At 41.7% G+C, this 13,272-nt stretch overlaps 1 protein-coding gene across 1 annotated transcript; it reads right to left on the reverse strand.

Moving 5' to 3' along the window:
* Positions 1–984: 984 nt before the first annotated feature.
* DIO2 (iodothyronine deiodinase 2) lies at positions 985–13,020 on the reverse strand. Its single transcript, XM_086613832.1, has 2 exons — positions 12,799–13,020; positions 985–1,602 (listed from the first exon to the last, which is right to left on the reverse strand). The coding sequence occupies exons 1-2, from the start codon at positions 13,018–13,020 to the stop codon at positions 985–987; spliced, it is 840 nt and encodes a 279-aa protein (XP_086469958.1).
* Positions 13,021–13,272: the final 252 nt, after the last annotated feature.

Genomic DNA, 13,272 nt, shown 5'->3' on the forward strand with positions numbered 1-13,272 from the left:
GTTGCCTTTAAGCCTATTGCTAGACAGAAAGAGGTTGAGGCAGGTAAAGAAACGGAGAAGAGAACCAGAGAATATTGATAAATGTGTGTTGTCAGCTCCGAGAACCGAGGGTTGGTTGGCATCAGCTGAGTTTTGTCTCACAATGCATGCTCTGGATGGTTCTCGCTGTTTTCTTACAAATAGTCCAGGTTTTTTAGTTTTCGAACTGTAAAGGGCTTATGTGATCACCTTTGCCTTTTTAATCCAACTCCATAGATTTTAACATCTTTCTCAGCAGGCACAGGCCTGCATACTGGATACGAACATATAGATGGAATGACATAGTTCATACGCTATGCAGAGACATCCACAGAGAGTACAAATACCAGCATACAATGTTTCATCTCGAGCTGAGCAGCCAGTCTGCATGCACAATGCATTGCATGGTGGTTCCAGTCTCTTGCACAATAAAATCTCTAGGAGAGAGGACAATTGCTACACTCCACTGCATTTCTACACCAAGCAATTGCAAGCCCCCTGGCTCCTCTCAGGTCACTCGCATTGGCTGCAGAAGGGTAAAGAAGCGTTTCCGATGAAATGCACAGCATTGCCTTTCCATGGATTGCCTTCCAAGCAGTAATGCTTCTGGCTCACCCCAGGGCTCACACTTCCTGAGACAGGTTCCCAGGAGACTGGTCTTATCTCACCTTACTGGGATACTGGTCTTATCTCACCTTCCTGGGAGACTGGTCTTATCTCACCACTCTTCCTGCTGTCAGCAGCACCTTTTCGCAGAAGCCTCTTCATCTCTTCTGTCCCATAGAGAATGCAGGAGTAGGACTCTTTTTTCATACAATAATGTTTCTGTGAAGTTAGTTTTTTGTTTTATTTTCTTTTCCTAGTTAACATTCATTTGACCTTGTTATCAAATGTGTTCTCCTGCAATTATCTGAAAGGCCTTATTCAAACCAGCATATGTTTTCTTTTTTTCCCTTTTACATCACCTTAAAGGGACATATCTGTCATCATAGCTTCTGTAGAGAATGGATTTCATCTTTTGCTGAAGTTTTGTTCCAGCCAAAGCCGAACCTCCTGCAGATTGTAGAAAAAGGGGCCTTTGCCTCCCAGGTAGGCAATTTTTTGTCTCTGCACAATGCATACTCGCTCAAATGAAACACCGTAGGCCACATTGGCATTGTTGTCCATGCAGTCAGCCACCACTTGGCACTGAGGTGGCAAGGAAAAGCGCTCTAGGAGCTGGTGAGCAGCTGCGCATCGGTCTTCCTGGTTCCTGTGTTTCTTAACTTCAAATGAAGAGGGAGAGATTCCAGGGGCAGCCCAGCCATCTGATGGGTGAGCCTCATCAATGTAGACCAACAGAAAGTCAGCCACACCAGAGAACTCCTCCACCAGCTTGCTGAAGGCTGACAGCTGGCTTGTGAACGGTGGTCAGGTAGCTGAACCAAAGTTGACCACCAGTGGCCGCTCAGAGTTGGCAAAATCCAGAAGGTGGCATTTGGTTCCACACTTGCCACTGACACTCTTCCAGCTGCTACTGCTGCCATCACTGTCCTTGGCTATGTGGATTACGCTGGAGTTTGGAGCTTCTCCTCCCAGTTTGACCTGATGGCAAAACAAATTAAAACATAGCAAGTTAGTGTGACTTGCTTGTTCAGCATCCTTATGACTACTCTCCTCAAATAAACAGAGTTACTTGTTCAAAGAGTACACCAAATTATCCGCATGGACAGTAGCATGAGGATATAGCAAATTATCAAAAATTATCTTGTCCTGTCCACTACACACATAGTCCTGTCCACTCTTACGTATTTGCAGACTCTTATTTGCTTTTAGACAGACTACCTGGAGTTTCTTCTAACTTTTCTCTGCAAGCCAAATTTTCTAGACATGATTTTTTTTTCACTGCCATCCTCTGAGTTCGCTCCACTTGGTTCACATCTTTCTTGAAGAGCAGTGTTGAAAATTTCAAAAGAGTTTTTACTAATTCTCAGAATAATCAAACAATGACTTCATGAATCTCACAGGCTACACCTGTTTCTACATTCCAGATGTTTGCTTTTTACAAAACATCACAACTGTTTTGGACAAACAGAAGACTGTTGACTGCAGTTAGCTAGTGAGAAGTTATAATGCCTAGATTCCTTTTTCTGCCTTTCTAGTTGCTCCCCATCATGGATTTGGGTACTTCATCAGTCCATCCTGAATTTGGTGCTTTGCACTTGGCCCTGTTGAACTGCATCCTATATTTCAAGCCCTTTTTCCAATTCTCAAAAATCATTTTGCATTGTGTTCCTGATCTCCACAACACATGCAGAGCCTCTCCATTTTGAGAGGCTTGTAGATTTCATACGTGTATATTCTCCTCCATCCTCCAGTCCAAGAATGAAAATCCTCAGGGTACCAAACACAAGAGAGATCTCTGCAGACCCCCACTCAGTATATCACTCTGTTTTGACAGTGAACCATCCAAGACTGCCCTCTCCAAAGGGTTTTCTAACCACTTTGCAGTAATTTCATCAGTAATTGAGTGACACATTTCCTTCTACCACAACGTTTCTCTAGATGATTGGGGGAAAAGCAGCAGGAAAAGGGGAAAGTTATAAGACAGTTGAAGTACGATGAGGTGAAAGCGAACTGTTCTCAGCTCTAACCCCTGATCTAACTCAGAGCCACCAGGCAATCATGGAAAAGTAATTTTACCTGTTTCTACTTCCCTGCCTACAAAAAAGAGAGAGTACGTGCACACAGAAGGCACTGCCAGAATAAGGTGGAGCCTGCAGAGGGCTCCAAGATCCTTAGCTGATAACTGCTACAGAACCACAAAATGGTATTACATAAGACAATTAGTTTTTAATGAGCTCTGCCACAGCAATTCCTATGTATCTGCCTTTAACATCAAGCTCTAGTACAACAATGCAATTATCCTTTTGTATTTCCCTGACTCTTTCTATCTATCTTTGTCTCCTGTCTATTTGATTATGTTCAGAAGTGTTGCTTTGAAAGAAACATACAGGGCCAAATTCTGAAGTCTTTCATATTTTATTTATTTCTGAAGTCAATAGACATTAACGGTGAATGAGTAAGAAGCTGAGTTAATAGTGAATACTTAACTGATGTGACTGCTGCTGCACACAGATCCAAAGGCAAGTATATTGTAGATACTGGATCCTTCAGTTCTCCCTGAGAAACCTGACTACCTTAACAAATCTACAGTTATTCATGACTCAGCATTATTTCATCAGAATAGCAATAGAAGCTAGAGGCTAACGAAAGCAAAGTTTGTAAGATGTTGCCCTTAAAGCTGCCAGGCTTCACAGCTGCATGAGAAAGTCTCACAGCATGTTGGCACATGATATAAACATAATTTTGGCTATTGTTTATGGGGTAAATTGAGACACAACTCTGCTGCCATTCACTTGGAAATCAGCAAGGAAGAGAGCCACAGAAAGACTGCCCGAGACCCACACATCTCTCCAGGCCAAGCATGCAGTGGACACACCACTGGGACCAGGGGACACGCAGCTGCAGCTGCACCACAGGCAAGGGAAAAAAGTGATGCCCCAGGAAAGCACAGCCCTCTGTGGCCTCTCCCTGTAAACCTGCATCTGCAGCATTGCTATCTGCTAGAGCCCTGGTAACAGTTAAAAAAAAAAAAGAAAAAAAAAAAAGAGCCATGTGCTCATTTGCCTTTGAAAGCAAGCCATGTTTGAAATAGACCAGTTTAAGACCGGCTGTGTGAGTGGGCTGTCCGTTGAACTCAAGGAAGGAAAAGAGCTGTATCCCCGTTTTTGAGAAGAAAGGATCTATCTGGAGAAAGACAGGCTCAGAGACTCAGGCCGAAGTACTGTCAAGCATCTTGCAGCATTTAAGAAGTGCTGCTACAGGCCACCTACATCCTAGCAGGTAGTATGTACTCTTCTGTGCAGCTATTCAACATCTCTTTTCTCACTGCCGTTCTGTGCAGTAAGATAGGCAAAGCAGGAGGGCCACAGGTCAAGATCATGTGGTGGCCATATCATCATCCTGAGGGCTACATTCGATCCATAAGTCAGTTAGACAACTCAGCATTTGGTGATAAATTGGTAACTATCAAAAGAGGTGTATTTCAAGAAACACAACATCTGCACCTCTGCACAAACACTAGATCCCTCTCTACGTAGAAAGTTTAATTGTTCTTGCACTACCAAGCAAATGCTTTTTGAGAGCTAGCTTGCCCAAAATATGCCTTTGGGGCAAAGCCTGACATGTAAGTATCTGTGCTGCACCCATTCCCTGGGTGAATAATGGACCTCAGCATTTAGGAGTGCGCTCATCCAGTCAAAGAAAAGAAGTAATAACATGTGATTTATCTCATAAATCACAATTAAGCAACACACTTTGAATTTCTGATATTTGCTGGCACTCTTCAGAAGAGAAGAAAAATAAAGGTAAAAAGGATAGAAGGAACTAGAACTCAACAATGAACAGAGCTGCTCAGGAGACAAGAAACATCTGAGCAGCTGTTTTCTCCCACTTTTTCGGCTCTATTTTAACAAAACGATTACTGCTGAAAATACTTAACCAACACTCTTGGACTGGGAAAACACAGTCTGCTTCTTAATCATATTTAAGCAGAAAGAGAAGCTACATATTGTAAGCTCTTCATTACCAACTCTTCGCTCAGGCCTACCAAACACTTGTCTTCCTAGGTGAGTTTACAGACCCTGAAGGAACAGATTAACAAAACAATTCCCATCAAACACCAGCATGAGAATGCCCTTCAAGTACTATTTAGCATTGATACCAAAGGCAGCAACCTATTTCACCGCTCTCCAACAACGAAAGTTTGCCTTTTGTCTCTCATGCTCCTTATTGACCAAAAAAAATAGATGGATTTAGGAAATAAAGCACAAATACACCCTATGTCTCCTTACAGTAGTTTCTCTTCTTTTCTCACAGCCATGAAGTAAGTCTCATGGCCGCAGGTTACCTATCATTTTTATTTCTGTTTCTAGGAGTGTTTGTGTTGGGTTTTTTCCCCTTAATGAGACATCCTTGCCAAGCAGGCATTCAGGAGGCATTTTCTGCTCTTGTAGAGGAGTAATTAGGTCGGTGCCTTGTTCCATGCCAGTGTCAGGCACTCCAGAAAGCAGCCCTGCCCAGTCGTTAATGCTTAAACACAAGGAGCCGCATCTCCACTAATTGGTCTTGATGAAGCGCTGACGTTCCCAAAGGGACTCTTTATTTCACCAGGCTAGGGAACCGATTGACACAGGATGACAATATCATCCTTGCTGATCATCTGCATTGTAGGCCTTGGCTGTCTTCTTTGTTGTTATTTAGTGAAAGAAAAAATAGCTCTTGGAAAAGAAAATCTACGCAATGAGAAAACAAACAAAACCCCCCATCTATTCAGCCAAACCGCTTTTGAAATTTTACACAAAGGCAGGCAAAATATAAATTCTGAGAAACAAACTAGCAGAATTCCCCTCACACGCGATCCAGCATTTCTGTAATCACGTACTTATGTGCGTGAGTATTCAGGCATTCGGTGCCAGCCTTCTCGATGAGATGGAACCCGCTGAGCACGCAGGCATCCCCTCCCACGCCGCCTGTGTGGGACATGCAAGGTAGGCCAACCAAATCCGAGAGCCAGCCTGGCCATCAGCAAGAGCAAGCACCAGCCCAACACCAAAGCGGTGACGTGCATCATTGGTGTGAATTTTGTGTTTGCTTGACAGCCTTGGTACTGCAGCGCCTTCTCCCAGTCTGCACGCGGAGCGAAAAGGGAACAAGGTTGCTGATGCTTTAGCACACAGACTGCAAAATGAAGGAGACTTAGGACTGGGAAAGAAAGCCCTATTCATAAACTGCAGGCTAGAAATAGCACATACTGCTAACTTTGTTGTACATTCTGCATGAGGGCTAGGAAAAGCCCCATGGACAAAACATCACCTCCTCATTTACCTTTCTTTTTTTCTCATTTTGCTTTTATCAGCTTTAGCAGAACCCTCCTGGGATCCCGTACACTGGAATACGGCTTTCATTCCCTGCAAGAGGGATTTTCAAACAGTTTGGCAGACTCATTAGGCTGTGTCAACCCCCTAAAGAAAATAGGTGTTGCCAGACAATTAGCAGTCTGTGATATTAGCCATTTAAATATGGACATGCTGTGTTTGGGACTGGAGTCCAGCAATTGGTAATGAACTGAATCCCTGGAGCTTTTTGATCCTTTTCAAATTCTCTGCTTTGATTTTATTTGATTCCACTCAGCTAAATATAGCCTCTGAACAGTCCAGTATTTCTCAGTGCTTCATTCAAATCATAATCAGACTCTGGCTGGAGAATTATACAAATTATTATTTTTGTTTTCTTTATTTACATGACCCAGAGTCGTGCATAAAAGTGGATAAAAATTACAGGAAGCCCTTGTCTGGAGTTGCCTACGGGAGTGGGAGCTCTGCATTTGTCATGGGGAGGTGGCAGCTTGCTTTAAGAGACTCCGTTATTCAGATTGGAGAGCAGAGACTGGAATTGACTGAGTTCTCCCAGAGTCCAGAGTCTTTATTTAGGATCAGGTGTGTGAAGCTGAGGGAGGGAAGCGGGAGACAAATTAAAAGGGCACAGTCCAGATAAAAATAACTAGTCAAATGCCTCTTTCTGTATTTAAAAACTGCCAGTCCCACAAATGACCATGCATGGCAGAGGGAAAGCATAAAGGAGCCTTTTGCCTTGCGCTCTCTTAAAAGAAAATGGATAATTCCAGTTCCTCTGATCCGGGAGCCTACAGCAAGCTTCTTAAGGGCTTATGTTTCCCTCAAGATGGGAGCATGGCCGACAACATCGAGGCCTCTGGCTGCCCTTGTGGACTCTATCTACAGGTGACAGAGGCCTTCACCAGCCTTATGTTAAGTCAGCACTTGGAGGACATTTGAGGTTAATTTGGATTATTTTTTAATTCTTTTATTCATCCAGCTTTAGCACTATATGAATGCACAGTGGTGGTTTCATTGGAAAGGCAGAGCTGAGGCAGAAGTACCGGGTATGATCCTTTTCCTGGGTGATGCCCGTGAGATAATTTTGTGTCTAGCACAGCCAAAGGGGGTTTTCACAAGGGTTTGACAAAAGGGCAAGCAGTCTTTTTTCACTCAGTTTTTTGCACATAGGGGTGAAAATGGAAGACTGCAAAGAAGTGGCATGGAAGAAATGAAGTTAGATCTGCAAAATGAAATGGGTAGGATGAGACCTGGTGTGGGACAGGGAGTCTTCATCTTCCTTTCCCTACCCTTTGTCTGGAGTGTTTGAACAGTAAGCTCCATGGGACAAACTGTCTGCTCCTCTTGTTTAGGACACTGCCTAGTACAATAGGTCCCTGGTCTAGGTTGGTCCTCAGATTCTACTGTAACAAACATGATTATATATTAATAATAACGACAATGTTTTAATAATAATGACAATGACAAGCCCAAATCCTGTTGAATTTATGTTCCAAACACTGCAGGAAAGGTTTTAATTGTGGTTTGGTTTTGTTTTTCTCGCTTCTTTCATGATTGTTTTCATTTGAAAACGTCAATGAAAACAATTCTGCTAAGGCTGAACTTTGTCAGACCAGTAAAATATTTTTAATACCACACAATGTCTAGTTCTAAACCCTGAAACTACACAACACGCTCTCTTACACAAATTCCCTTTATCGCTGTTAAATGCAGAGAAAGACATTTCCTTACCATGCCAGACAAAATAAATACAAATAATAAGTATAGAGGTCTTCGTTCCAACCTTTAAAAGATTTCCCCAAAAAGCAAAGAGTTACTGGACAGCCAAACAGCAGGTCATGTTGTTATATTACTTTCACATACAGCTTTGTGATAATGCTGTGCAGCATGCAATTAACATGACAGTTTTCGGGCTGTCCTGCTTTGCATACTGGATTTTTTTTTAGGAATAAATGATGCACCTATCAGGCAGGCAGAAGCAACCAAAGGTAATTCAATTGCGCCTCCCTGAAATCTCAGGAAAATCCCACTGGGTGATGGCTGAATCAGTCGCTGCTACATCCAGCGCTGGCCTATGCAGTGAAGTTGGGATCTTGTGCCAACCATTCCTCTGTGCTGGGTCTGTCATGCCAGAGCTTGCGCTGGCCCGTTCTGATGACAGTAAAGAGCTGTACAAGTACATACACACACCCATCACCATCCATCGCTTGAGATATCGGCATCCTTCTGAGGGCTGTAACGTACATTTACATACGTGTGCATATGTGTACACGTGCACGTTACTCCCATAGGTGCACCACGGCCATTAAGGTCTTCCTCCTAACTGCATAGCGCTGAGGTGGAGAAGAGGGAGGATTTCCTCTAGGATAACCTTACAGCTCTCTTCTGGAGACCCAGAGCAGTAGCTCTGTGTGGCTGAAACACAAAGCTCCCAGCACGAGGCCTCACTCCTGGCACTGCTAATGGGTGCAATCTTTTTTGTACCCATTTTAAAAGCATTTTAAGATAAAAATTTCTCACCTTTTGAATCCTAGAAAGCGTATTCACCCAGCACTAAATAAAGCATGGAACTCAGCAGGTGAAAAACCTTTTAAAAGTAAATACTTTTTTTTTTCCAAAACTTCTCTAGCTTTTTATCTGGATTTCTGTAAGATATGTGGCATATTAAGTATACATCCTGTGGGCTAAAACAAATGCCTTACTGGCATTTCTACAAATGGCCTATATAAATCATGCAGAAGGCATGCTAACACCCTCTCAAAAATCTCTTTTTTTCTCTCCTATCAGTAGGTGTGGTTGCATTCATATCTATACGTATGTATACATACACACATATACAGAGAAATGAGTGGACTGACTACTAAAAGAACAGATTATCTATGCCTATGTGTGTGTATTTTTGCATTTATACACATATACGTATATGTATGTACATATATAGAGGCAGATACACACACATGTGTATATCTATATACATACAAACACATATGAAAGTGTAAATACCTACACACATACATGATTTGCTCTTCAGGAGTCAATCCACTAATTTCTGTAGATAGAGCACAATATTAAATTAGAAAAAACAACATTTAAACAATACAGTTGCACTATTTCAATTATATATAGTTAATGTAATTTGACTACTAGCTCTATTTATCTCTGTTATGGCAATTAATGTGGTTCTAAAGACTCCCTTGTTGTAATGTAAGACACGCTTGCCTCTTGGGAAACAATAGAAGGACGATGTTGTATAGATCACAAAGCTGGTGCAGTGTAGACAATATCAACACTGAGTGTGACAAATACTGAACTCAGAGCTAAGAAAATAAAAAGATATATATTAATCACCAATAAAATTTACAGAAGAAAATAAAAATAAACAAAAGATCAATCACTTTGATTCCAGTGGGACTGTAAAATGTGGAGAAAACAAGTCATATAGAATGGTCCAATAAAAATGAACACTGAATATACTCTATATACAGTATAACAAACTCTGCATTGCTTCCGCACTGAGGATGTTAAAATCTTCAACTGTTTCTAAATAATCTTGCCAATGAAATAAATGCCCAAACCAAAAAGTCGTGCAATAATACTTAATAATAACAAAAAGCAGAACAAAAGCAAGTTGAAATTTTGGTAAGATATTCAGAAGTTTTTATAGAAGGGAAAATGCATCAGAAATGCTGTTTTCAAATATACTCTACTTTAACTATTCCAAGATCAGCTCTTGTACACGCTAGTCTTGAAACAAAATCACTTAATTCTGGGACAGTCTGTGTGCTTTCAAGGCAGAGCTCCGTTCTTGCAATAAATTTACTTTAATCCAGAATCTAGCATCTACTCACAGAGTTGTTCTGGAATGGCTTCCAGTAAATTTTTTTTGTGAATAGAAATTTTACATCAAGTACTTTTGTAAAAAAATGCTATGAAATGTACTCAGGAAGAGTTCTGTGTAAGTGACACAAAACATAGCAAAAACCAAGCATAGTTACTGCTTTAATCCAGTCTTCTGCTAACTGGTAGTCTAGATTTGGTTTATCTCAGACATCTGCAATTATGCTATTCTAGCTGAAAAGTGGTGATTATCCATAAATACTCAATGGAATGAGCTTAAGCACCTGCTTAAGTACTTTGCTGAGATCTGGCTTCAGCTAGCAAATTGGAGCAATAAACAATCCCGGTTATGATATTGACTGCATTTTGCCATGCTGTTTAGTATCCTGACTCCATTAGACTTTTATTTCCTATCCTCACTAATTGGCTAAGATTAAGATACCACAACTGGGCAGTCCTATGCAGGATTTAGAAAAAGATAATTTAAGGAAAAAGATGCTTTGTTGGACAATATTTAATACATGCCACTATTTCTCATGCTTTTTAAACATGCCACAAAGCAGGGTATATTTCAATTTTTTTCAACTCTACCAGTACAGCTTTCCAGGTGAAACTCTTTTTTTCTTTCTCTTCCTAACATAAGCAGCAGAAGATTCTCCTCTATTGTGAAGGTGATGACTCTTAGTCTGCTAATATTGCTCCTCAGTTTATTGTGTCCCCTCTACAGTTTGATTTCTACTCTTATCTACCTTTTTGTGACAATCAAGGGTTTCCAATGATCTTCTGTCTTTCCACAAATTATTGGTTAATTAAGTTTCATCTTAAGGCTAGCTGGATGAATTAATTTTTCCCCTTTTTTGAACAAGGTGATAAAATTTATTTATTTTTATATGCATTTTTCTGCTGAGTTCATTGAGGCCCAGAATTCATTCTAAGGACCTTAAAGCCTGATTGGCCTGAATAACCTAGATCATTTAATGGTGATAAGGGAGAGCTTTTAAATAGCAAAGTTCAAGGTATGAGTTTCATTGCCAACACCAAAAATAGAACAGAATCATCCTCCCTCTACTTTCTATGGTTGACATCAACAGTGCTGAGGAAAAGGCAAAGTATGACTTTGGAAAGCACAGAAAGGCATGTGACATCTTTATTTTAAATCATTTTGTGTTATTTAAACAAAATGAGATTGAAAATATGTCATGGATATAAGGTTCCTTACAGCTCCACACCTTCTCCAGACCCTGGGCGGCATACAGGTTGCAAATGTGGGAATCGGAAACTTGGCTGTTTCAGAGCCGTGCTACTAACTTCCACTGCAGCCTTGACCAAGTCATACGTTAATTGTCCTGCCTTGCCTTGTCTGTAAAATGGGAACAGTTGTGTCCACTGGCCCGTTTAACAAGGCCACTGTAAAATATACTTACTTAGTGTCTGTGAAGAGACTGAAAACAGAAACCAGAAGGGCTAGGAGAATAGTGAGCTTCATTCAGCATTACTTTATTTGGGTAGCCAGCTGGCTGATTTCTAGGGTGGCAGTAAGAGGTTGACCCATTTGGCAAAAGCTAATGTTATTTATATTTTTCTTACACTGAAAATTAACATCCCCGTGGCTTGGGTTTCAGGCTAAACAGCTTGTATTCTGTATCACAAAGACAGCAAAGACCAACACCATCAGCCCTTTACATCTTTAGGTAAGAGCAAAGTCATTGTGGGGGAGGCAAAAGGGGACTGGTGGGAAGGTGATATGAAATTAAGTATTTCAGAAGATACAGAGCTATCATTTGGATGGGACCCCTATGACCTCATGATATCACATGGGTTATGTTAAACTAGATGGTCTAAATAAGACAACACATTAACAGACTAAGCACTGTTTTGGAAGCCACAGAGCTCTGAATCCAGTTCTTCTACTTACTAACTGGGTGGCCTGTGCAAGAAATTTCATCTTTTTGGGTCCACCTTTTCAATCTATAAAAAGGAACTATAACTACCTCTTGAGACCTGGGCAGTACCACTGCATAATGTTTGTACAACACTTACACGGAAAAAAAAAGTACATGTTGCATAACTGCTTTTGGCTTTATTAACTTAAATTACCAGGCAGCTGTCCCTCAGCTAGTCAAGTTCATTTTTAATCTCTGACATGTTCCTCTGTCACTGCTTTCATGGAGAAAAAAAGCTCACTGTTCCACTCCATGCCCAGTTTTACTCTTACCTGGATGCTTCCTCCAATATAAAAATTAACATATGAGTAATAGAAAATGCCAGTGTAATGATAAAGGTTCATTGCTATCTTTTACTCTAATTAAAACAATTCTATCTATGTTACATAGATGACATCTGTCTATGTAGAGCTCTATTTGAAGATGCAGTCTTTGTATAATCTCTGAGGATCTCACATGGCAAGAAATTTATAGAGTCATAGAATGGTTTGAGTTGGAAGGGATCTCAAAGATCGTCTAGTTCCAACCCTCCTGCCGTGGGCAGGGACACCTTCCCCTAGATCAGGTTGCCCAAAGCCTCATCCAACCTGACCTTGAACACTTCCAGGAATGGGGCATCCCCATCTTCTCCGGGCAACCTGTTTCCATGCTTCAGCACCCTCAGAGGGAAGAGTTTCTTCTTTATCTAGAGCATTTTACAATTATTCTTACATAAAGACCTTGAAATACTTTATAAACATGAAGACTATTACTCGTACTGGTGGGGAAACTGTGGCACAGCTAAACTAACTGACGTGGCCATGGCTGCTCAGAGAGGTAGTGGCAGAGCAGAGGCAGCAGCTCCCAAACCTCGCGAACCCTCAGCCCCGACTTAAAAGTACAGCTCCTCTCTGCTTATACCTCTTCCACCGAACTTAACATCGGAGATAGCCTGCACCGCACCGAGTCGTTCCCTTCCCTTCTCCTTTGACAACAGGGACGTTCCTCGCAGCTCGCCCCCCCGCCCCCCCCACCCCTGCCAGTCCCCATCCCCGCGTACCCACCTGCTTGTAGGCGTCCAGGAGGAAGCTGTTCCAGACGCAGCGCAGCCCCTCCGAGGTCAGCATCCTCCGCCACTCACCGCGCCCGGTCTTAGACCGGCTCAGAAACAGCACCATGTGCTTCAGGAGGATCACCGAGTCATACAGCGCAAGGAAGAGGCAATTGGAGAAAAAGACCGGCAAGATCTGAAGCGTGATCAGCAAATCCACACTTAGCAGACCCATCTTCCTTGCCGCTTCTCTTCAGCCGGATGCCTTCACCTCCCTTTTTCACCCTGCACTCTCATTTAAAAAAGTAAAGTAAAAAGCATTTCAAAAGCCTCACTACTTCTCTCCTCTCGCAGCCTCTCTCTGTAAAATGAGCAGAGATAGTTAAATATGAGCAGGCTGGTTAAAACCGTAACTGCATGATACCCATTTAACTTCGAGCTGCTTGTTTTTCAGAAACTAAGATGTTAACAAAAATCCTTCCCTTAA

Source organism: Tauraco erythrolophus, chromosome 6 (genome assembly GCF_009769465.1).
Source record: "Tauraco erythrolophus isolate bTauEry1 chromosome 6, bTauEry1.pri, whole genome shotgun sequence".
In the NCBI taxonomy this organism is placed as follows: Eukaryota; Metazoa; Chordata; class Aves; order Musophagiformes; family Musophagidae; genus Tauraco; species Tauraco erythrolophus.